The following is a 26,292-nucleotide window of genomic DNA, read 5'->3' on the forward strand; positions in this document are numbered from 1 at the left end:
GAGACTCCATAATTAATTAACTAGTGCTTAACTACATATTAACTTACCAATGACTCCTCTCTCATCAGTTATAGATGTATTACATCATCACAGATTAAACATGAATATTTCGCTACGAAATATTAAATTTTCTGTATTACTTCTGTGGTTGAGAGTGACTATGTATTTTAATATATATATGATATATAATAGTCTATATTATATAGTCATATATGGCTTATTATTCAGCACCCCCGCTCATATGGACACATTTTTCCTGTAATTTTTTTTTATTTAAACTACATTTTATAGAATTTTAGCTCGGCAAAGTTTCGCGAATATATTTTTTCATTAAATTTTTGGAAGCGATTAATTTGTGTTTAATTTTTTACTCATAGGATGAGGTTGATGTTACAGTTAGCCCCTAACTGTGGGCGACAGTTAGGGGCTACAGTTAGGGGCTACAGTTAGGGGCCACAGTTAGGGGCCACAGTTAGGGGCCACAGTTAGGGGCCACAGTTAGGGGCCACAGTTAGGGGCCAAAGTTCGGGGCCACAGTTAGGGGCCACAGTTAGGGGCCAAAGTTCGGGGCCACAGTTCTTGGCCACAGTTAGGGGCCACAGTTCTTGGCCACAGTTAGGGGCCACAGTTCTTGGCCACAGTTAGGGGCCACAATTGAGGGCCACAGTTGTGGGCCACAATTAAGTGCCACAGTTAGGGGCCACAGTTGAAGGCCACAATTAAGGGCTACAGTTAGGGACCATATTTGGGGCCATAGTTGGGGGGCCACAGTTACGGGCCATATTTTGAGTCAAATGAGCTCGTTAGAATCATAATTTGGATAATTTTAAGTTGAGATGAAGTTCGTGGCGGGAGATAATTATCTCTACTAGAGATACTTATCTCTAGAGATAATTATCTCTACTAGAGATAATTTTCTGGTTGAGTCAGGAATTAACAGTTATTGCTGCAGCCAAAATTATAGTTACGTCAGGTGTGTGATACTGTTGTCAGGTGTGTGATACTGTTGTCAGGTGTGTGATACTGTTGTCAGGTGTGTGATACTGTTGCCAGGTGTGTGATACTGTTGTCAGGTGTGTGATACTGTTGTCAGGTGTGTGATACTGTTGTCAGGTGTGTGATACTGTTGTCAGGTGTGTGATACTGTTGTCAGGTGTGTGATACTGTTGTCAGGTGTGTGATACTGTTGTCAGGTGTGTGATACTGTTGTCAGGTGTGTGATACTGTTGTCAGGTGTGTGATACTGTTGTCAGGTGTGTGATACTGTTGTCAGGTGTGTGATACTGTTGTCAGGTGTGTGATGCTGTTGTCAGGTGTGTGATACTGTTGTCAGGTGTGTGATACTGTTGTCAGGTGTGTGATACTGTTGTCAGGTGTGTGATACTGTTGTCAGGTGTGTGATACTGTTGTCAGGTGTGTGCTACTGTTGTCAGGTGTGTGATACTGTTGTCAGGTGTGTGATACTGTTGTCAGGTGTGTGATACTGTTGTCAGGTGTGTGATGCTGTTGTCAGGTGTGTGATGCTGTTGTCAGGTGTGTGATACTGTTGTCAGGTGTGTGATACTGTTGTCAGGTGTGTGATACTGTTGTCAGGTGTGTGATGCTGTTGTCAGGTGTGTGATACTGTTGTCAGGTGTGTGATACTGTTGTCAGGTGTGTGATGCTGTTGTCAGGTGTGTGATACTGTTGTCAGGTGTGTGATACTGTTGTCAGGTGTGTGATGCTGTTGTCAGGTGTGTGATACTGTTGTCAGGTGTGTGATACTGTTGTCAGGTGTGTGATGCTGTTGTCAGGTGTGTGATACTGTTGTCAGGTGTGTGATACTGTTGTCAGGTGTGTGATAATGTTGTCAGGTGTGTGATACTGTTGTCAGGTGTGTGATACTGTTGTCAGATGTGTGATACTGTTGTGAGGTGTGTGATACTTTTGTCATGGATGTGATACTGTTGTCAGGTGTGTGATACTTTTGTCATGGATGTGATACTGTTGTCAGGTGTGTGATACTGTTGTCAGGTGTGTGATACTGTTGTCAGGTGTGTGATACTGTTGTCAGGTGTGTGATACTGTTGTCAGGTGTGTGATACTGTTGTCAGGTGTGTGATAATGTTGTCAGGTGTGTGATACTGTTGTCAGGTGTGTGATAATGTTGTCAGGTGTGTGATAATGTTGTCAGGTGTGTGATACTGATGTCAGGTGTGTGATACTGTTGTCAGGTGTGTGATACTGTTGTCAGGTGTGTGATACTGTTGTCAGGTGTGTGATAATGTTGTCAGGTGTGTGATAATGTTGTCAGGTGTGTGATACTGTTGTCAGGTGTGTGATACTGTTGTCAGGTGTGTGATACCGTTGTCAGGTGTGTGATACTGTTGTCAGGTGTGTGATAATGTTGTCAGGTGTGTGATAATGTTGTCAGGTGTGTGATAATGTTGTCAGGTGTGTGATACTGTTGTCAGGTGTGTAACAATGTTGTCAGGTGTGTGATACTGTTGTCAGGTGTGTGATACTGTTGTCAGGTGTGTGATACTGTTGTCAGGTTTGTGATGCTGTTGTCAGGTGTGTGATACTGTTGTCAGGTGTGTGATGCTGTTGTCAGGTGTGTGATGCTTTTGTCAGGTGTGTGATACTGTTGTCAGGTGTGTGATACTGTTGTCAGGTGTGTGATAATGTTGTCAGGTGTGTGATACTGTTGTCAGGTGTGTGATACTGTTGTCAGGTGTGTGATACTGTTGTCAGGTGTGTGATACTGTTGTGAGGTGTGTGATACTTTTGTCATGGATGTGATACTGTTGTCAGGTGTGTGATACTTTTGTCATGGATGTGATACTGTTGTCAGGTGTGTGATACTGTTGTCAGGTGTGTGATACTTTTGTCATGGATGTGATACTGTTGTCAGGTGTGTGATACTGTTGTCAGGTGTGTGATACTGTTGTCAGGTGTGTGATACTGTTGTCAGGTGTGTGATACTGTTGTCAGGTGTGTGATACTGTTGTCAGGTGTGTGATAATGTTGTCAGGTGTGTGATAATGTTGTCAGGTGTGTGATAATGTTGTCAGGTGTGTGATAATGTTGTCAGGTGTGTGATACTGCTGTCAGGTGTGTGATACTGTTGTCAGGTGTGTGATACTGTTGTCAGGTGTGTGATACTGTTGTCAGGTGTGTGATAATGTTGTCAGGTGTGTGATACTGTTGTCAGGTGTGTGATACTGTTGTCAGGTGTGTGATAATGTTGTCAGGTGTGTGATACTGTTGTCAGGTGTGTGATACTGTTGTCAGGTGTGTGATAATGTTGTCAGGTGTGTGATAATGTTGTCAGGTGTGTGATACTGCTGTCAGGTGTGTGATACTGTTGTCAGGTGTGTGATGCTGTTGTCAGGTGTGTGATAATGTTGTCAGGTGTGTGATACTGCTGTCAGGTGTGTGATACTGTTGTCAGGTGTGTGATAGGAAATATACTGGGGTCACGTGTTGATTTAGAGAACATACAAGAAACTTATAAAGTTAAATTCCTAATTGGGTCATGTATACTAACAGGGATCACACTATTACCAGGTGTGTAGTACAGTAATGGTAACAGTGGTACCAGGTGTGCAGTTAGTAAACAAGACTGGGGTCAGGTATGTAGTCATATTTATGTCAGTTGTATAGTTAGGGTTCATAGTGAGCATCTGTGAGTAACTTACTGAGAGCATCTGCTGAGTGAGTAACTTACTGAGAGCATCTGCTCTCAGTAAGTTAAATGTGGCGGGTCATGTCCGTAGACTTATGTGTGACGCGAGATAATTTAAGTGTTGATAGTTGGTATTATCTCTGAAGCTGACTGTGTTTGTTCACCTCATCCTCCAGTAATGATAGTCCTTACACCAGTTACTTGGTCCAACGTTCAAAAATGTACGTCTGACTAAAATAGTTTTTGTTCAAACGTTCGGTAGGGTAATTTTTGGCACGTTTTGACCAAGATAACTGTTGGACCCATCAACGTGCATGCTTTGTGTTAATGAATCCACCCAAATGGCTTGCTTAATAATTTAAAACATAACCTGTCTAAGCATTCCTAGGCCTAATATATGCTGTGTTAGGCCTAATATAGTACATATGTTCTCTCTATCAAATTAGTAGTATAAAACGTGAACATTGCTGGTCGCAACAGTCCACTTTTGGACGTTCAACCAAACAGTTGCTATGAGTACTATCATTTTAGGAGGCTGGGTTGATCTATTATATTTATATACTAATGAAACGAAAATTCCGAACGTTTTCGTGTTTCAACACATGATCAAGGCAGGCAGAGAAGATATGAGTTTGAAGTCATATATGCCGCCCCACACCTGACTAGATAACGATCTATAAACGTAATATCGACTAACAAGTGACATGACTGAGTGCGGAGATAAGCTGTTCCTTAATTACTGCAATGTTCAACACATATTCATTACATAATTTTATACCTATCAGAAATCTTGCCAATTATAAAGCTACCTAATCTATATAAACCAGAAATTATATTAATATTATCTAATTCACGATTTTGTATACATGAAGATTCAATAATATTTCATCCACTAACGGATTTCGACTTAACAATTTGGCAAAAAATTAGTCCAGTCATTTGAATTATTATAATCTCTGAAGTTAAATACACTGGACTGTTCACCTGTGCTCATACTGTAGTTGTGTTCTTTCATCCCCTGGTCCAGATGTTTACCTGTTTGACCAACACACAACTGATTATAGTCATTACATGCACGGTTGTACTCACACAACCATAACAACCCCTGGGTAGTTCTCACACAACCATAACAACCTCTGGGTAGTTCTCACACAACCATAACAACCCCTGGGTAGTTCTCACACAACCATAACAACCTCTGGGTAGTTCTCACACAACCATAACAACCTCTGGGTAGTTCTCACACAACAATAACAACTACCTGGGTAGTTCTCACACAACCATAACAACCCCTGGGTAGTTCTCACACAACCATAACAACCCCTGGGTAGTTCTCACACAACCATAACAACCCCTGGGTAGTTCTCACACAACCATAACAACCCCTGGGTAGTTCTCACACAACCATAACAACCCCTGGGTAGTTCTCACACAACCATAACAACCCCTGGGTAGTTCTCACACAACCATAACAACCTCTGGGTAGTTCTCACACAACCATAACAACCTCTGGGTAGTTCTCACACAACCATAACAACTACCTGGGTAGTTCTTACACAACCATAACAACCCCTGGGTAGTTCTCACACAACCATAACAACCTCTGGGTAGTTCTCACACAACCATAACAACCCCTGGGTAGTTCTCACACAACCATAACAATTCCTGGGTAGTTCTCACACAACCATAACAACCTCTGGGTAGTTCTCACACAACCATAACAACTACCTTGGTAGTTCTCACACAACCATAACAACCCCTGGGTAGTTCTCACACAACCATAACACCCCCCTGGGTAGTTCTCACACAACCATAACAATTCCTGGGTAGTTCTCACACAACCATAACAACCTCTGGGTAGTTCTCACACAACCATAACAACCTCTGGGTAGTTCTCACACAACCATAACAACCCCTTGGGTAGTTCTCGAACAACTATAACAACCCCTGGGTAGTTCTCACACAACCATAACAACCTCTGGGTAGTTCTCACACAACCATAACAACCCCTGGGTAGTTCTCACACAACCATAACAACCTCTGGGTAGTTCTCACACAACCATAACAATTCCTGGGTAGTTCTCACACAACCATAACAACTACCTTGGTAGTTCTCACACAACCATAACAACCCCTGGGTAGTTCTCACACAACCATAACACCCCCCTGGGTAATTCTCACACAACCATAACAATTCCTGGGTAGTTCTCACACAACCATAACAACCTCTGGGTAGTTCTCGAACAACTATAACAACCCCTGGGTAGTTCTCACACAACCATAACAACCCCTTGGGTAGTTCTCGAACAACTATAACAACCCCTGGGTAGTTCTCACACAACCATAACAACCCCCTGGGTAGTTCTCACACAACTATAACAACCCCTGGGTAGTTCTCACAACCATAACAACCCCTGGGTAGTTCTCACACAACCATAACAACCTCTGGGTAGTTCTCACACAACTATAACAACCCCTGGGTAGTTCTCACACAACCATAACAACCCCTGGGTAGTTCTCACACAACTATAACAACCTCTAGGTAGTTCTCACACAACCATAACAACCCCTTGGGTAGTTCTCACACAACCATAACAACCCCTGGGTAGTTCTCACACAACTATAACAACCCCTGGGTAGTTCTCACACAACCATAACAACCCCTAGGTAGTTCTCACACAACCATAACAACCCCCTGGGTAATTCTCACAATGTTTAATATCAAGATCCCTAAATGCTACCTTGATATTAAAATATTTTAATAGTGTTGAAATTTTATTGAAGTTTTCATGAAATGACAGAATAATTGTATGTTTAAGAAATTATTACGAGCAGTTTGGTCAGCTTTATCAATAAAAGTTTACAATATAATTCAGTACAATTCAATGTCATTTCATGAAAACTTAAATAATATTCCCAAACTACTAAAATATTTTAGTATCTTAGGTAGCATTTAAGAATCTTGATATTAAACATTGTGAGAACTGCCCAGGACGTTGTAATGATTGTGTGTGCATAACTTTTCATGTAAAGATTATACTAAGTCTGTATTTTTGTTTACCAGTATGTTTGTATGTATATGTACATATCTGCCTGTGTGTATGTGTGACGGTGTATGTGTTTGTGGCTGTTAATCTATGTGTCTTCATGTATGTGTGCGTGTCCTTGCTACGGGGGTGGTTCCGTACGCGCGTTGGTAAGTGTATGTAGGGTAATTTAAGGTGTATGTTTGTATGCAAACCAGCTTGCGTGTATATATATGTATCTCTCTCATCTGTGTCTATCTGTGTTTTGTGTGTATGTACCTATGTGGGTTTATTTTTTTATTGCTCTATGCGCGCGTGTTTCACGTGTATACCTGTGTGTCCTATGTGTCATATGTGTCGGCGTGTGTACCTCCCCCCCCCCCCCAGGCACATCTGGCACACACGACCATCATGTGATACCCAATCAACGATGATATCGTTAATCTTTACGCTGATCTTACCCAACGGGTACGATATCCCAGAGTGGCGTTGAATCGACGTTGAGACACTGAGACACTGTGTCCCCTGTGTACGTTAAACGTTACTCTGGGACACTGTGCCCCCCTGTGTACGTTAAACGTTACTCTGAAACACTGTGCCCCCCTGTGTACGTTAAACGTTGCTCTGAAACACTGTGCCCCCCTGTGTACGTTAAACGTTGCTCTGGGACACTGTGCCCCCCTGTGTACGTTAAACGTTGCTCTGGGACACTGTGCCCCCCTGTGTACGTTAAACGTTACTCTGGGACACTGTGCCCCCCTGTGTACGTTAAACGTTACTCTGAAACACTGTGCCCCCCTGTGTACGTTAAACGTTGCTCTGAAACACTGTGCCCCCCTGTGTACGTTAAACGTTGCTCTGGGACACTGTGCCCCCCTGTGTACGTTAAACGTTGCTCTGAGACACTGTGCTCCCTGTGTACGTCAAACGTTACTCTGGGACACTGTGCCCCCCTGTGTACGTCAAACGTTGTTGTTGTTGACCTAAAACGTCCCTGGAGCGGCGCCAAGTAGCGTAAGATCAACTCAGAAACTCTACGTTGAACTATATGAACGTGGCTTGACCCGAGGGCTGTGTGGGTGGTGGGGTCAGCGCTGGTGGCCACAGGCGGCCCTTCAAGCAGCTCCTCGCGGTAACTGGCTCATCCCTCTTATCTTGGGGGGCTTTACTGTTTGTTTATGTGTGTGGGTGTGTATCTGCGTGTTTATATTTGTGTACCTATACTTGTCCATGTGTGTTTGTGCACGCGTGTGCACATCAGATGCTTGTTTGTGCCAGTAGGCCTCTTAATTGTGTGTGTGTATGTGTGTGTGTGTGTGTATGTAGGTTTGTTTATGCATGTCTGTGTGTGTGTGTGTTTGTGTCGACGACGTTGGGCCAGTGCGAGGTATCACCCAGGTGGGTGTGGGGTCACACAGGTGAGGTCTGACCCCAGGAGCCCCGGCCAGGTGGGTGTGGGGTCACACAGGTGAGGTCTGACCCCAGGAGCCCTGGCCAGGTGGGTGTGGGGTCACACAGGTGAGGTCTGACCCCAGGAGCCCCGGCCAGGTGGGTGTGGTGTCACACAGGTCAGGTCTGACCCCAGGTGCCCCGGCCAGGTGGGTGTGGTGTCACACAGGTCAGGTCTGACCCCAGGTGCCCCGGCCAGGTGGGTGTGGTGTCACACAGGTCAGGTCTGACCCCAGGTGCTCCGGCCAGGTGGGTGTGGTGTCACACAGGTCAGGTCTGACCCCAGGTGCCCCGGCCAGGTGGGTGTGGTGTCACACAGGTCAGGTCTGACCCCAGGTGCCCCGGCCAGGTGGGTGTGGGGTCACACAGGTCAGGTCTGACCCCAGGTGCTCCGGCCAGGTGGGTGTGGTGTCACACAGGTCAGGTCTGACCCCAGATGCCCCGGCCAAGTGGGTGTGGTGTCATACAGGTCAGGTCTGACCCCAGGTGCCCCGGCCAGGTGGGTGTGGTGTCACACAGGTCAGGTCTGACCCCAGGTGCCCCGGCCAGGTGGGTGTGGGGTCACACAGGTGAGAAGTGAGCCACTGGAACACACCTGTGTACCGTCTCTGGCTCACCAACATTCATGATTCGCTGTTTCCTCCTGTTTATCCTGTTGTCTCTGTGGCAGTGTTTTGTTTGTATATATGTTTCTTTGTCGCCAGATTAATACATTCATGTGTGTGTGTGTGTGTGTGTGTGTGTGTGTGTGTGTGTGTGTGTGTGTGTGTGTGTGTGTGTGTGTGTGTGTGTGTGCGTGTGTGTGTGTGTGTGTGTGTGTGTGTGTGTGTGTGTGTGTGTGTGTGTGTGTGTGTGTGTGTGTGTGTGTGTGTGTGTGTGTGTGTGTGTGTGTCTGTGTGTGTGTGTGTGTGTGTGTGTGTGTGTGTGTGTGTGTGTGTGTGTGTGTGGTGTGTGTGTGTGTGTGTGTGTGTGCGTGTGCGTGTGCGTGCGCATGAGCATATCTGATTTTGCATGTAAATTGTATGTGTTGAGAGGAGTGTATGTTTGCATCTTATACACACATCTATACTGGCTATATTCGTCAGCTCTATACACCACACTTGTGCTGAGTATTGATGTTATATATGTATATATGTTTCAATGTACATATGCTTCTATGTATATATGTACGTATGTATATACTGACTTATTGTGAGTAATGTTCACCTCTGTTGATTAAAGCAAATGTCGACAAGGAACCCAAGGTAGGCTGAGCATGAACGAACTGCTGAGATACTGAACGAAAGTCACAGAGATGATCAGGACTTGAGAAAAGATTGTGTATATGTTCAAGCGAATTCACATCTGTTTTGCATTTTTTTTATTTTCTTTTAAATTGGTTCTACATATTTTTGAAGATGTGTAGAAATAATTTTTTGAATACATTTAAGACTATGGAGTCCCGATTTTATAATATATACGATCTGGTCTGTGGGGAGCGCCAAGAATTTTGGAATGACCGTCTTTTTGAAGATGTTTTGAGGCGGCCATTTTCTTGAGGACATTTTTGACCCCACGATCGTCGATTGTTTTGCTGCTAAATATGGCCATTAAACTCATTCCTCTCACCGTGTATTGTTTGCCTCACTGTATGGTGATAGAGACCTGCTCATACAGGAATATTTGTCTACACAATGGGGGCGATGGATGGGGCAGTTTGCATGTTGTTGTTGTTGTTGTTGTTGTTGTTGCAGTGGTTGAGGTAAAGTGTTGCATGGCTGTGTATAGTGAAGGTGCTGTGTTGCACCCCTGGTTATTGCTGTGGGCGCGCTGCTTCACTGCCGCCAACCATTTGTCACTGCCTCCCACGCACGCGTACTCGCGCGCGCATACACACACACACACACACACACACACACACACACACACACACACACACACACACACACACACACACACACACACACACGCAATGACAAAGAGGTGTGTGAAGAACTCAACAAAAGGTTCCAGGAGGTCTTTACAATAGAACAGGGAGATGTCACGGCGCTAGGAGAAGTGGCAGCAAACCAGGTGACCTTGGTTAGGTTCGAAATTACAAGAGATGAGGTCAAGAAGCACCTATTGGAGCTGGATGTGAGAAAAGCTGTTGGGCCGGATGGAATCTCACCATGGGTATTGAAAAAGTGTGCAGGAGCACTTTGCTTGCCACTCTCCATAGTGTATAGTAGGTCACTGGAAATGGAAGACCTACCAGAAATATGGAAGACTGCTAATGTAGTACCAATATACAAAAAGGGTGACAGACAAGAGGCACTGAACTACAGGCCACTGTCCTTAACTTGTATACCATGCAAGGTGATGGAGAAGATTGTGAGAAAAAACCTAGTAACACATCTGGAGAGAAGAGACTTCGTGACAACCCATTAACATGGGTTCAGGGAGGGTAAATCTTGTCTTACAGGCTTGATAGAATTCTACGATCAGGTGACAAAGATTTAGCAAGAAAGAGAAGGGTGGGCGGACTGCATTTTTTTGGACTGTCGGAAAGCCTTTGACACAGTACCCCATAAAAAGTTGATGCATAAGCTGGAGAAACAGGCAGGAGTAACTGGTAGGGCGCTCCAGTGGATAAGGGAGTACCTAAGCAATAGGAAGCAGAGAGTTACAGTGAGGGGTGAGACCTCAGACTGGCGTGAAGTCACCAGTGGAGTCCCACAGGGCTCTGTACTTAGACCTATCCTGTTTCTGATATACGTAAATGATCTCCCAGAGGGTATAGACTCATTCCTCTCAATGTTTGCTGACGACGCCAAAATTATGAGAAGGATTAAGACAGAGGAGGACAGGCTTCAAGAGGCTTCAAGAAGACCTGGACAAGCTGCAGGAATGGTCGAACAAATGGCTGTTAGAATTTAACCCAAGCGAATGTAATGTAATGAAGATAGGGGTAGGAAGCAGGAGACCAGATACAAGGTACCATTTGGGAGATGAAATACTTCAAGAGTCAGAGAGAGAGAAAGACCTGGGGGTTGATATCACGCCAGACCTGTCCCCTGAAGCTCATATCTAGAGGATAACATCAGCAGTATATACCAGTTTGGCTACCATAAGAACGGCCTTTAGAAACTTGTGTAAGGAATCTTTCAGAACATTATATACCACATATGTCAGACCAATCCTGGAGTATGCGGCTCCAGCATGGAGTCCATATCTATTCAAGCATAAGACTAAACTGGAAAAGGTTCAAAGGTTTGCCACCAGACTAGTACCCGAGCTGAGAGGTATGAGCTACGAGGAGAGACTATGGGAATTAAACCTCACTTCGTTGGAAGACAGAAGAGTTAGGGGGGACATGATCATCACATTCAAGATTCTCAAGGGAATCGACAGGGTTGATAAAGACAGGCTGTTTAACACAAGGGGTACACGCACTAGGAGACACAGGTGGAAACTGAGTGCCCAAATGAGCCACAGAGATATTAGAAAGAACTTTTTTAGTGTCAGAGTGGTTGACAATTGGAATGCATTAGGAAGTGATGTGGTGGAGGCCGACTCCATACACAGTTTCAAGTGTAGATATGATAGAGCCCAATAGGCTCAGGAACCTGTACACCTGTTGATTGACGGTTGAGAGGCGGGACCAAAGAGCCAGAGCTCAACCCTCGCAAGCACAACTAGGTGAGTACAACTAGGTGAGCACACACACACACACACACACACACACAGGGGGATTGATAGGGTAGATAAAGACAGTCTATTTAACACAAGGGGAACACGCACAAGGGGACACAGGTGGAAACTGAGTGCCCAAATGAGCCACAGAGATATTAGAAAGAACTTTTTTAGTGTCAGAGTGGTTGACAAATGGAATGCATTAGGAAGTGATGTGGTGGAGGCTGACTCCATACACAGTTTCAAGTGTAGATATGACAGAGCCCGATAGGCTCATGAATCTGTACACCTGTTGATTGACGGTTGAGAGGCGGGACCAAAGAGCCAGAGCTCAACCCCCGCAAACACAACTAGGTGAGTACTAGGTGAGTACACACACACACACACACACACACCAGCACCACCGCCACCCTCCACCCAATAGACGTCCTATCTGCCAAAACCCCTACCAACCCCCCACTAGATGCCCACCTGGGGCACCCTCCCCCACTCCCTCCCTCCCCAGGACCTCTCTTCTCCCTACCCCCCCCCCAAGCCCTCCCTCCTCTTCTATCCCCCTTCTACCCCATCTCCCCAAGCCCTCCCCCCGTACCCCCCCAAGCCTTCACTTCTCCCACACTCCCCCAAACCTCCCCCTCTCACCCAACCGAAGCCTCCTCCTCTCACCCCCCAAGCCCTCTCTTCTCCCCCCCCCCACCCCCAAGCCCTCTCTTCTCCCCCCCCCACCCCCAAGCCCTCCCTCCTACACCACCCTCCTCGTACCAGATCCTCCCAGTCCCCCCCCCCACACACACCCCAGATCCCCCAGGTCCCCCTTCCTAGGCCCTCCCATCCCTGACCCTCCCTGTTCCCCTGCTTCAGGGGAATCAACAGAAACTTATGAAGGACAGAAGAGAGTCAGTTTCAGGGTGATGTACTCGAACATAGATGGGATTACAAGCAAGGCAAGTGAACTAAGGGAAAGAGCACAGGAAGTGAACCCAGATGTAATTGGACTCACAAAAAACTAAACTCTCAGGAATCATAACGAATGCGGTGTTTCCCCAGGACAACACTGTAATAAGGAAAGAAAGGGAAGGAAGCCGAGGAGGCGGAGTGGCCCTGCTAATGAGAAAGAAATGGAGTTTCAAGGAGATGGTTATCCCGGGCTGCGAGGCATGCAGAGACTACATAACAGGCACCATGACAATGGGAGGACCAAGAATAGTAGTAGCAGTAATATACAACCCTCCACCAAATGACAAAAGAACCAGGCAAGAATATGACACCAACAACATGGCAGTTAACACTATAATTGAGAGGGCAGCCTCTGCTGCCTGTAGAAATAGATCCCACCCGCTCATCATGGTGGACTTCAATCATGGAAGGATAGACTGGGAGAACAAGGAACTGCATGGAGGTGAGGATACATGGAGAACTAAATTATTGGAGGTGGCGACAAGAAACTTCTTAAGCCAGTATGTTAGGGAACCCACAAGAATGAGAGGAAACGATGAACCAGCGAGACTTGACCTAGTCTTCACTCTGAATGACTCTGACATAAGGGAAATCGGTTTCGAGACCCCCAGAAGGAATGAGAGACCACAGTGTATTGATATTTGAGTATCTGGTAGAAGAAGGGTTAAAGAACTCGAGGAGGGAACTGAAAACAAAAGGCTGGCATTCCGAAAGAGAAACTATGAGAAGATAAGGAAATTCCTAACAGATATAACATGGGAAGCAGAGCTCAGAGGGAAAGACGGACCAATACATGATGTACTACATCACGCAGAAGTGTAAGGACGCAGCAAACAAGTTTATCCCAGTCCAAAAGGAAAACAACGAAATGCCGATGAGAAACTCATGGTTTAATCAGAGATGTAGGCTAGCTAAGCAGCAAAGTAAAAGGGCGTTGAGAAACTATAGGAATAACAGGACACTGGAGAGCAGAGAAAGATACCAGAATGCCAGGAATGAATGTCAGGATGAGAAGAGAGGCAGAAAGACAATACGAAAATGACATCGCAAGCAAGGCAAAGACTCAGCCTAAATTGTTGCATAGCCACATTAGGAGAAAAACAACAGTAAAGACACAGGTAATGAAATTGAGGATAGGGGCAGACAGATTCACTACAAACGACAAGGAAGTGTGTGAGGATCTGAATAAGAAATTCCAGGAGGTCTTCACATTAGAGCAAGGGGACGTTCCAGAGATAAGAGAGAGAATAGCTAACCAAGAATCACTAGAAGAGTTTGAGATTACCAGTGGGGATGTAAGGAAGCTTTTGCTAGAGATGGATATGACAAAGACTATAGGCCCAATGGAATCTCCCCATGGATACTAAAGGAAGGAGCAGAAGCACTGTGACTGCCACTCTCCATAGTGTATAACAAATCACTGGTAACAGGGAAACTGTAAAAAATTTGCAAGACGGCTTATGTAGTCCAGATATACAAGAAAGGGGATAGACAGGAGGCACTACAGGCCAGTGTCCCTAACCTGCATACCATGCAAGCTGATGGAGAAGATTGTGCGAAAAAAACTAGTGGAGCATCTAGAGCGAAGGAACTTTGTAACACAGCATCAACATGGGTTCAGGGATGGCAGGTCCTGCCTCACAGGGTTACTTGAATTCTACGACCAGGCAACAAAATCAGGCAAGAAAGAGAAGGGTGGGCAGACTGCATATTTTTGGATTGTCAGAAAGTCTTTGACACAGTACCACACAAGAGGCTAGTGAAAAAACTGGAGATGCAGGCTGGAGTGAAAGGGAAGGTACTCCATTGGATAAAGGAGTACCTAAGCAACAGAAGACAGCGAGTCACTGTGAGGCGTGAGGTCTCAGACTGGCGAGACGTCACCATTGGAGTCCCGCAGGGGTCAGTCCTTGGATCTATACTTATTCCGATATATGTAAATGATCTCCCAGAGGGTATAGACTCGTTTCTCTCAATGTTTGCTGATTATGCAAAAATTATGAGGAGGATTAAAACAGAGGAAGATAGTAGGCGGCTACAAGATGACCTAGACAGACTGAATAAATGGTCCAACAAATGGCTACTAAAGTTCAACCCGAGTAAATGCAAGGTAATGAAACTAGGCGGTGGAAACAGAAGGCCAGACACAGGATACCAAATGGGAGATGAAGTACTTAATGAAACAGACAGAGAGAAAGATCTAGGAGTTGATATCACACCAAACCTGTCTCCTGAAGCCCACATAAAGAGAATTACAGCTGCGGCATATGCGAGGCTGGCTAACATCAGAACAGCCTTCAGGAACCTGTGTAAGGAATCATTCAGAACCTTGTATACCACATATGTAAGACCAATCCTGGAGTATGCGGCCCCAGCATGGAGCCCGTACCTTATCAAGCATAAGACGAAGCTGGAAAAAGTTCAGAGGTAGGCCACTAGACTAGTCCCAGAACTAAATGGCATGAGTTACGAGGAAAGGCTGCGTGAGGTGCCCCTCACGACACTGGAAGACAGAAGAGTAAGGGGAAACATGATCACTACCTACAAAATTCTCAGAGGAATTGACAGAGAACGTAAGGATAAACGTTTTAACACGGGTGGTACGCGAACAAGGGGACACAGGTGGAGACTGAGTACTCAAATGAGCCACAGGGACGTTAGAGAGAACTTTTTTAGTGTCAGAGTAGTTAACAGGTGGAATGCATTAGGCAGTGATGTGGTGGAGGCTGACTCCATACACAGTTTCAAATGTAGATATGATAAAGCCCAATAGGCTCAAGAATCTGTACATCAGTTGATTGACGGTTGAGAGGTGGGACCAAAGAGCCAGAGCTCAACCCCCACAAACACAACTAGGTGAGTACAACTAGGTGAGTACACACACACACACACACACACACACACACACACACACACACACACACACACACACACACACACACACACACACACACACACACACACACACACACACACACACACACACACACACCCGTCGAGGCGGGTGATTTTGGTCCCGTCGAGGCGGGACCAAAGAGCCAGAGCTCAACCCCCGCAAGCACAATTAGGTGAGTACACACACACACACATCACGGGGGGGGGGCCTCACGGCTGAGGGGACAGCGCTTGGGAGTCATAGTCCTAATGGGCTCAGGTTCGATTCCCGGTGGAGGCGGAAACAAACGGACAGAGTTTTTTCCGCCCTTATTCCCTTGTTCACCTAGCAGTAACTAGGTACCTGGGAGTTAGACAGCTGCTACGGACTGCTTCCTGGGGATGTGGGTGTGTTGGTGTACGTGTAATAAAATACAAATACTAAATGGCTACAGATCGACAGTACACAAGGAAGAGGAACTACCTCCCTGTAACCACTCTATAAAAAGACCTGGTAGTGGACATAACACTAAACCTGTCTCCAGAGGCACATATAAACAGGACGACGTCAGCTGCATACTCTACTCTAGCAAAAGTAAGAACATTCAGGAACCTAATTAAGGAAGCATTTAGTACTGTACATCACCTACGTGAGACCAGTCTTAGAGTATGCCGCTCCATCATGGAGACCTCACCTAAAGAAACATGTTAGGAAACTAGAAAAAGTTCAGAAGTTTGCAGAGTCCCGTCCCAGAATTGCGAGAGAGTTATGAAGAGAGACTGAAGGAACTCAACCTGACAACACTAGAAAAGAGGAGAGAGAAGGGAGTCGTGATAGAGACAAAATGTTCAGGGAAATTGACAGTGGGGAAATAAAGGACATTTTTTCACAATGAATATCAGTAAAATAAGGGAGCATGGGTGGAATAGACAAGAGACTTAGATGAGAAAAAAGACAGTACGAAAATGACATAGAATATAATGCAATGATTCAACCCAAATTACTACATAGCCACATCAGAAGGAAAACAACAGTGAAAGGAATAGGTACTGAAACTGAAGAAAGGAACAGAAGGAGTTCGCTACAGATGACAAGGAAGTGTGCAAAGACCTCAATATGAAATTCCAGGAAGTCTTCACATTAGGGCATTTTGTTTCATAGATTAGATTCAAAAATTCAAAATTCAAATTCTAATGTTTATTCAGGTAAAGTACATACATACAAGGGGTGATACAAAAATTTATAGATTTATAGATAGAGTTAGTACATACAATGCCTAAAGCCACTATTACGCAAAGCGTTTCGGGCAGGAAAAACACTAGACTTAAACTTAATACTAATTGAGATTAAAGTATAAATTGTGTTGAGAAAATATAAAAGTAAAAAAGGGGGAACATGGCAGAAAAACAGAAAAAATACAATTTGGTCGACAAACAGCATTGTTTAAAAATAACAGACATGGGTTGACATTATAGGGGTAAGGTAGGTTACAGGAAGGTAATTAGGTAATGCTTAGTTTTTATCTTAAACTGGTTGAGAGAGGTACAGTTTTTAACATGGTTGGGAAAGTCATTCCACATTCTGGGTCCCTTGATTTCTTACTCTTGGAATATCAAAAAGGTATTTGCTTCTGGTGTGGTGCTCATGGGTTCTGTTACAACCTTCAACGAAGCGTTTAAGGTCAGGATTGGCATTACAGTTCAGCGTTTTATATATGTATATATAATACACATGAGAGGATGTGCAGTAACTTAATATCTAACATATTCAGAGATTTGAGTAGGGGTACCGAGTGATGTCTGGGGCCAGAGTTAGATATTGTCCTAATAGCAGCTTTGTGTTGAGTAATTAGAGGACGTAAATGATTTTGGGTAGTAGAACCCCAAGCACAAATACCATAGTTGAGATATTGATAGATGAGGGAGTAATAGAGCGCCACCAGGGCAGGGCGTGGTACATAATATCTGATCTTAGAAAGAATGCCAACAGTTTTTGAAACTTTTTTTGATATATTTAGATGTGTTCCTGGAAATTCAGCTTGTGGTCAATGAGAACGCCAAGGAATTTGCCATCTATTTTGTTACAAATTTGGGTATTGTTTATCCTGAGATTTATTTGATTTGAGGAATTATTGCCAAACAGAATATAGAAAGTTTTGTCAATGTTAAGGGCGAGTTTGTTGGCAGTTAGCCAAAGATGGACTTTATTTAGCTCAGTATTTACTGTGGCATTTATAGCAAGGGGGTCAGGACTGGAGTAAATAAAGGTTGTGTCGTCAGCAAATAGAATTGGTTTGAGGTGTTGGGAGCCATTTGGAAGGTCATTAATGTAGATGAGAAAGATGAGAGGGCCAAGTATGCTGCCCTGAGGAACATCAATGTTGATGGGTAGGGTGGGAGAAATTAAATTATTCACAGAAACATACTGGAGCCTGTCAGTAAGGTAAGACTGAAGGTATTGCAGGGAGTGTCCTCTGACTCCATAATGATATAATTTAAGAAGAAGGTTTTGGTGGTTGACAGTGTCAAAAGCCTTACGCAGGTCCACAAATAACCCAACAGGGAACTCCTTTTTATCAAGAGCTGAATGTATCAAGTTAATCATACTAATAAGTGCATCGTTAGTGCTTTTTTTGGGTCTGAAGCCATATTGACAAGAGCTAAGTATATTGTGTTTGGCTAGATAAGAGTAAAGCTGCTTGTAGATTAGTTTTTCAAATATTTTTGACAAGTTAGGCAGGATTGATATGGGTCTGTAGTTGTTAACATCTGTGAGATCACCACATTTGTGGACAGGGGTTACTCTCGCTTTTTTTAGAATATCTGGAAAGGTTTGGAGTTCAAGTGACTTGTTGAAGAGCAATGCAATAGCAGGAGCTAAAGATCTGGAGGCTTTTTTGTAAATTAAAGTTGGTATCTCCTCAAGGGCACTAGACTTGTTTTTAAGGGAAAGGATTATCTCATTAACATCAGTGGAATTTGCAAGCGTTAGGTACAGAGACTGTGGATAGTTACCTCTAAGATAGTCCTGAACATCAGTACTGGAAGAAGGAATGTCATTTGCAAGGGATGACCCAATGGAAGAGAAGAACCTATTGAACTCAATAGCAGTATCAGAGGCAATAAGCTGACCATTGTTATTGGACAGGAGTATTGGTTTGTAAGAGAGGGTATATCTAACCAGGCACCACTGGAGCAGTTTGAGATTACCAATGAGGAGGCGAGGAAGCATTTTCTTGAGCTGGATGTTACAAAGGCCATAGACCCAGATGGAATCTCACCGGACACAGTTGGAAACTTAGTACCCAAATGAGCCACAGAGACATTAGAAAGAATTTTTCAGTGTCAAAGTAGTTAGTAAATGGAACGCATTAGGAAGTGATGTAGTGGAGGCTGACTCCATACACAGTTTCAAATGTAGATATGATAGAGCCCAGTAGGCTCAGGAATCTGTACACCTGTTGATTGACGGTTGAGAGACGGGACCAAAGAGACAAAGCTCAACCCCCCGCAAGCACAAATAGGTGAATACAAATAGATGAGTACAGTGTGTGACACAGGGGGCCTCGCGGCTGAGTGGACAGCGCTCGGGGTCGTAGTCCTAAGGGCCCGGGTTCGATTCGCGGACGAGGCAGAAACAAATGAGCAGAGTTCCTTCACCGATGATGCTCCTATTCACCTAGCAACAAATAGGTACCTGGGGTTAGACAGCTGCTACGGACTGCTTCCTGGGGATGTGTGTGTGTGTGTTAGAGAGAAATATATGTAGTAGTGATAATAGAGGAAAAATAAATTGGTTAGAAAGGCATGATCCAAGAGCTAATAGCTCGATTCTGCAGGCACAAATAATAAATAGTGAATACATACAGAGTGTGTGTGATGGTAATACCACAAGGAGCCAGTGACCATTTTTAGTTTAGTTCATTTATTATGCACCCCATACCCATCGTGTGGGCGGTAGTGGAAAGGGTTACAGAGGCACATAATGGGGTGTCGTAGTCTCTGACTACATGATGGAGCTTAACATTGTGACCAAAAGGGACAAGAGGTCTGGGAAAGGAGAGTTAATTACAGGAAAGGATTGTAGATATAAGAGAATATTAGTTCTAATGTATAGACTCTTATGTTGTGGAAATATGGATCTGGGATGGCATGAACATGTCCGCCATACGTGATCGGCCACAATAGGCATGTGTCTTGCTTCTAGTAGCTTCTGTGTACATTAATGGTTAATACAGATCTGAATGTGGCATGCCTTAGGATCTAATGATAGAAATTGCACTCATTTTACCAGTTTACAGGTTTAAGCTTGAATCCTCACACACACACACACACACACACACACACACACACACACACACACACACACACACACACACACACAGAAAGAGTGCTGGGAAGACGGGACACCACGAGCGTAGCTCTCATCCTGTAACTACACTTAGGTAATTACACACACACACACACACACACACACACACACACACACACACACACACACACACACACACACACACACACACAACAACCTGTCCTTTTAAAAATAACCTCGCTTTTGGCTGTTTGCCCGTATGGCCGAATTTGGACGTAATTTGAAAATGAAAAAAAAAAGTGAAAATAAATTTGGGATTTTTTTTCAACAACAGTAAGTTAAGGGTCCTCTGAAAGGTTAGGTGGGCAGGAAATTCTTATAAAGTTTCAAAACGTTATGAAAAACGTTAATTTAAAGTGTCCTCTCATAACCTCTGCGCGTACGCCGGACGACTCAAACAGAAAACGGAACAGAACGTCACTTTTGTGAGTCGATTTCATTTCAAATTACGTCCAAATTTGGCCATAGTGCGCATACCAGCCAAAAGTGACGTTATATATAAGAGGACGGGTTGCACACACACACACACACACACACACACACACACACACACACACACACACACACACACACACACACACACACACACACACACACACAAACACGTAGTGTGGTTGAATATAGTTCAATAGCGGTACATATAGATTTTCTTGTGCAAGACCTAATTAGTTTTTCATGTTGTAACAGTAATTATTATTCAAATTAACAGTGCCCCCAAAGAATATACTATGTAGATATGTATATAATGAAGATATGCAGATATAAATTATTATAATATGTATAAATATATAATATGTAGGTCATAGACAATTTCCTTAAGAAAAAATATGTATATGCAGTACGTGTCTAATATGACATGCCTAGCATGCCTTCATATAAAATTAAATTAACAGAGATATCCTGAAAATCTAACCATCAATTCAGGTAAATCAAGGTAAATTCGGGTAAATGAATATCAATGTAGCGGAGTTGACAGCGAGGATCCGTATTGTTTACCTCAGCCAGGGTCAGGACCGACGGCCGAGCGACCAGACCTGCTCCGGGGCTCCTTCAGCTCGCCTCACAGGGCCATCCCTCACGATGCTCTCCTCTCCAGCGCCTCGCACGGGGGCTCCAAGGACGAAGAGGGCAAGGCTAAGTATAATGTAAGCAGTGTCAGGCACACGCACTCGGCAGGTTGGCTATTGTACCTGTCTCACAGTTATCAGGTAATGAGCCCGCTAGTACAGGCGGGTTCCTTCTTAACTCACAATCCAGAATTCCGGATTCGAATCCCTTGGAGGGACAGAAGTGGTTGGGAGCATTTCCTATCGCCTAATGCTCCTGTTAACCTAGCAGCAAGTAGTCAGTTTCTTGTGGGGTTTCATCTTAGGGGGGTTCTGTAATTGACCTCGGGGGTTGGACCTTGATATAAGCTTAACATGTATTAACACACACACTGGCTGCCTGTCCCCCAACACAGTGAATTATTACTTGTACCTGGTTGGTAATTATCAACTATGAGTCTTTATACCTGGTTAATTATTGTCAGGTAATGACCCTAATACATGTTTGGTGATTATCAGGTAATTAATATTACACCTGGTTGATAATTTTCAGGTAATATCACACCTAGATGGTAATTATCAGATAACTAATAACACATCTGTTTGGTAATTTTCAGGTAATTAATCTCACCTCTTTGGTACTATCATGTAATGAGCCTCATACCTGGTTGGTAATTATCAGATAATTGTCAAGTAATGGACCTCATACCTGCTGTGTAATTATCGGATAATTATCATGCAATGAACCTCATACCTGGTTAGTAATTATCAGGTAATGAATCTTTTACCTGGTTGATAATTGTTAGGTAATTAACCCTATAATTGGGTAATATAAAAAGGTCAGAGGTTAACTGCTTCTTCTCTGTTATCAGGTAACTAAACTAGCATTTATATACCTAATCTGTATTTGTTAGGATTTAGGTTATGAAACTTGTCCCTTGTATTGGTAACCTTTAGCATGGGTTCATCACTGCCATCACAACAACAAATGGAAGTATTTGGTAGGTCTGTATGCAAACAATTTCTGTCTTTTGTTTTACTGAATACTGTAAAAGGTGTCAGTAGCCTGACATCAAACTGACAGTATTTGCAGGAGCAATTTAGTTTCATGATACTAGTGACCTTAGACCCTTGACCAGAACACTGTGTACTATGGCCTACACAGCTATAATTGTCTAAATTCTCATTCCATTATATACATTTTGTGTTTAATAAATGTGTAAAGTTTTAAAGAGGCCCAAGTAAAAGGAGACAAGTAATTCCTCGGCCTCTTTAACAACATGCCTAGAACACCTTTCCATATGGCAATTTTCTTGTTTGTAGCAGTTAGTCAACAAATAAAAACAAACCCTAATGTTGCCCAAGACCACATAAACCCTGTACTAAATTTTCAGTACACCTTTTGGAGTCCCAATTGACATTTTCTACATCACTTGGCGTGTTTCCTGAAGCAAAGGTTTGTCCCTCCCCCATGTTTACTTCCGAGCACCACAAGAGCGTGAAAGAGGTTGCACGAAACTTGGATGTTTCAGACCCAAGCAAAATCATATATAGTCACATAGTGTTGCATCCTCGATAACCTGTTATATGTTGAGAACCTTCCTGGACTCACTGTATGAATGACCCTCGACCTGACCCCGCAGGGAGACTTCGTCCACCTCAGGTACTTCTACGTCCCGACTGGCAACTTCGAGGTCAAGAACAGGACAATGACCCTCCTGAAGCAGGTCAGTGGACATCCAGACTGGGTCTTGGCGCCATCGCTTTCGTTTTCCATCACTAGACTGACCCCTTAATTCCTGACCTACGTTCTTGTTTTAAACATTTTGGTGATAGCTCATAACCCCATTTAACTTCGCCCTTACCTCTTTTCTTCATCCAAAACCTTTCTTCTTGGCAGTTTTGCCCTGTTATATTTATTTGTGAACAATTGTTTTGAATCTTGACCCACTGCATTAATCTCCAACCAGTTGTATTAAGCCCTGCCATAGTGTCTTGATCTGTAACCCCTTTTCTTATCCCCTGACCCCATTGTCTTCATCCATCACCAATGGTCTTGACCTCTGACACTGGGCAATTACATTGGTGCATATATTGACCCTATACTACTGATTTGTCCTGCCTCAGCATTTGTCTTGATACCTGAGTTTTGTTTAATAATTGTTATTGTTAAAGCATAGCTTGATTAGTATCAGTGTCATTGTAATTATCATTATTGTTTGCATTCTAATTAGTATTAGAATTATTGTCAGGGTTTAAGTATAAAAATTCACTTTCTTTTAGAAGTTGTAGACTGGGTTTGAGAATCACTGTGAAAAAGTATTTGATTTTTCTGTTTGTTAGTATGAGTGATGTGACAATAGATCTGTACCTTCAATAAAGCAGAAGTCAATTACGCGCTGAGCATATTAGAGCAGAAGTCAGTAACCTGCTGAGCATATAAGAGCAGAAGTCAGTAACCTGCTGAGCATATAAGAGCAGAAGTCAATAACCTGCTGAGCATATAAGAGCAGAAGTCAATACCTGCTGAGCATATAAGAGCAGAAGTCAGTAACCTGCTGAGCATATAAGAGCAGAAGTCAGTAACCTGCTGAGCATATAAGAGCAGAAGTCAATAACCTGCTGAGCATATAAGAGCAGAAGTCAGTAACCTGCTGAGCATATAAGAGCAGAAGTCAATACCTGCTGAGCATATAAGAGCAGAAGTCAATACCTGCTGAGCATATAAGAGCAGAAGGCAGTAACCTGCTGAGCGTATAAGAGCAGAAGTCAATACCTGCTGAGCATATAAGAGCAGAAGTCAATACCTACTGAGCGTATAAGAGCAGAAGTCAATACCTGCTGAGCATATAAGAGCAGAAGTCAGTAACCTGCTGAGCGTATAAGAGCAGAAGTCAGTAACCTGCTGAGCATATAAGAGCAGAAGTCAATACCTGCTGAGCGTATAAGAGCAGAAGTCAATACCTACTGAGCGTATAAGAGCAGAAGTCAATACCTGCTGAGCATATAAGAGCAGAAGTCAGTAACCTGCTGAGCATATAAGAGCAGAAGTCAATACCTGCTGAGCGTATAAGAGCGGAAGTCAATACCTACTGAGCATATAAGAGCAGAAGTCAGTAACCTGCTGAGCATATAAGAGCAAATTCAAAAATCCCCCCTAGGTATGTACAAGAAGAAGTCAAAGTATTCATAGCTTATATGTACAAGGGAAAGTTGATAACTCCTGAGCTCACATTTATGTCAGAAGCTAAAGACCCGTCAGCCTAAATATACAAGGGAAACTTAGTGTCCCCTTAGACCATGCATATACGAGGAAAAGTGAATGACCTCTTAACCACTGCACTGCGCACCTGGTTTCGACAAAAACTTCTTAGTGCCATTATCAAGAGTATATTTTTGCTGTTTTCATAAATGTTCAGGTAAAGTTAATGTCAAAATGTTTCCAAACTCAACTACAGTGGGGCCTCGATTTACGATGGTAATCCGTTCCCAGAAACATATCGTAAGTTCCAACGATTTTTCCCATAAGAAATAAAGGGAAATGAATTAATCCGTTCCTAACTTCCCAAAAAATGAACTTTAACGTAAATTTTATACCTAATTCACCCAAATCCTCACTACAAAAGTATGTACAAGTTATTAGTTACCTTTACTGATGATTCCTGTTGGCGTATGGAAGATGGTGAGGAGGGGGGGAGGAGGAGAGGTGTTACTGTTTGGAAGGAAGTCTCCTTCCATTATAACATTAGGCAGTGATGATTTCTCTGGGGTAAACTCTCTCCTATGTTTTCCCTGCATACCAATAGGACCTGGTCGTGGTTCACTGCTAGTTTGTTTTGTCTCACTAAAAATTTGTCTAGCGACACTTGTTTTTCCCTTCGTTTTAACAATTGTCTGTAGTGATGCATCACAGTGTCATTGAAAAGATTAAGGCAACGGCCTACTGCAGCTTAATTTGGGCGAGTCGTTTCAGCAAAAGTTTAGTTCTTCCCATGCTGCACACATTTTCTTAATTTTTTAGGAAGGGATATTCTGTACTGCCTCTATGGTCATCCTCACATGTGTTTTCATATGTTGAACCTTTCCACTGACTTTCTTGGGACCCATGGCGTGATATATAATAATCTGGGACCCATGGCGTGATATATAATAATCTGGGACCCATGGCGTGATATATAATAATCTGGGACCCATGGCGTGATATATAATAATCTGGGACCCATGGCGTGATATATAATAATCTGGGACCCATGGCGTGATATATAATAATCTGGGACCCATGGCGTGATATATAATAATCAGTTTAAAGTTCAAAAAGCAAAAAATCACCCAAAAAAAATAGAATTTCTTATAAGCGTGATCGTCACTAAGCGGGCGGCTCTAGTAAACTGAGGCAGGTCGGCCCGCACAACCGGGAACCATGCGCTCGGTCGACCCAAACATGTATCAACAAATATCGTTTGTCGATGACACTATCCTAAGTCGAGTTGCATTTTCCGATTAAATATATATCGTAACTCGAAATTATTGTAAGTCGAGGTGCCACTGTATTTCGATTTCAAACCACAAAGAGTAATGAAAACATTAAAAAATATTAAAATATAGCCAAATTAAAAAAATAGCTCAACTCTCAGAGCTCCTAATTGTGCTTTGCGCAGCACAGTGGTTAATACAAAGGATGAAGTTGTACATAATGTGAAGTCAATGACCATTTAGTCCCTACATATAGACGTGAGGAGTTATATACAAAGGTAAGTATAAACAAGGGTAAGCCAAATGAAAGCAAAACACAAGTGAGGGAATATAGTTTTCAGTTAAAACCCCTTCCTATGTGTTAGTGCTCGAGTCCTCTGTGAAGTGGCAGCTTAGAGGAATAAATTGCAAATTGGGTAGATATACAGAGGTTTTGTTGAAAGAATCCCATGAAGATATCAGGTGAACTGTCAACGAACTAAATATGTGATGAATATTTACTCTGCCCAATTTCCACTTTGAAGATTGCAATGAAACAGACTCGTATATTAGTGTATAAAATATGTTTTAAAATGGCTTGGAATTTCCAGATGCGTGACCTGAGGCATGAAAACATTAATGGTTTCTTGGGAATGCTGTGTGATTCTGTGCGACCTGGCCTGGTGTTCGATTACTGTCACCGAAGATCATTAGAGGACATAATCAAACAGGAAGATATCAAGTTGGATTGGTCCTTTCGGCTATCACTGCTCACTGACCTTGTTAGGGTAGGTT

General features: G+C 43.4%; 1 protein-coding gene across 1 annotated transcript in view; it reads left to right on the forward strand.

Annotated features, from left to right (window-relative positions):
- LOC123756045 (retinal guanylyl cyclase 2) overlaps nucleotides 1-26,292 on the forward strand; it is a 100,358-nt gene that overhangs the window by 13,238 nt on the left and 60,828 nt on the right. Inside the window, exons 2-4 of the mRNA XM_069339990.1 lie at nucleotides 21,001-21,144; nucleotides 22,689-22,772; nucleotides 26,109-26,285. Of these exons, the coding sequence (XP_069196091.1) occupies nucleotides 21,001-21,144; nucleotides 22,689-22,772; nucleotides 26,109-26,285 (405 nt within the window). The remainder of the gene's footprint in view (nucleotides 1-21,000; nucleotides 21,145-22,688; nucleotides 22,773-26,108; nucleotides 26,286-26,292) is intronic.

This window comes from Procambarus clarkii, chromosome 43 (genome assembly GCF_040958095.1).
Source record: "Procambarus clarkii isolate CNS0578487 chromosome 43, FALCON_Pclarkii_2.0, whole genome shotgun sequence".
NCBI classification, from domain to species: Eukaryota; Metazoa; Arthropoda; class Malacostraca; order Decapoda; family Cambaridae; genus Procambarus; species Procambarus clarkii.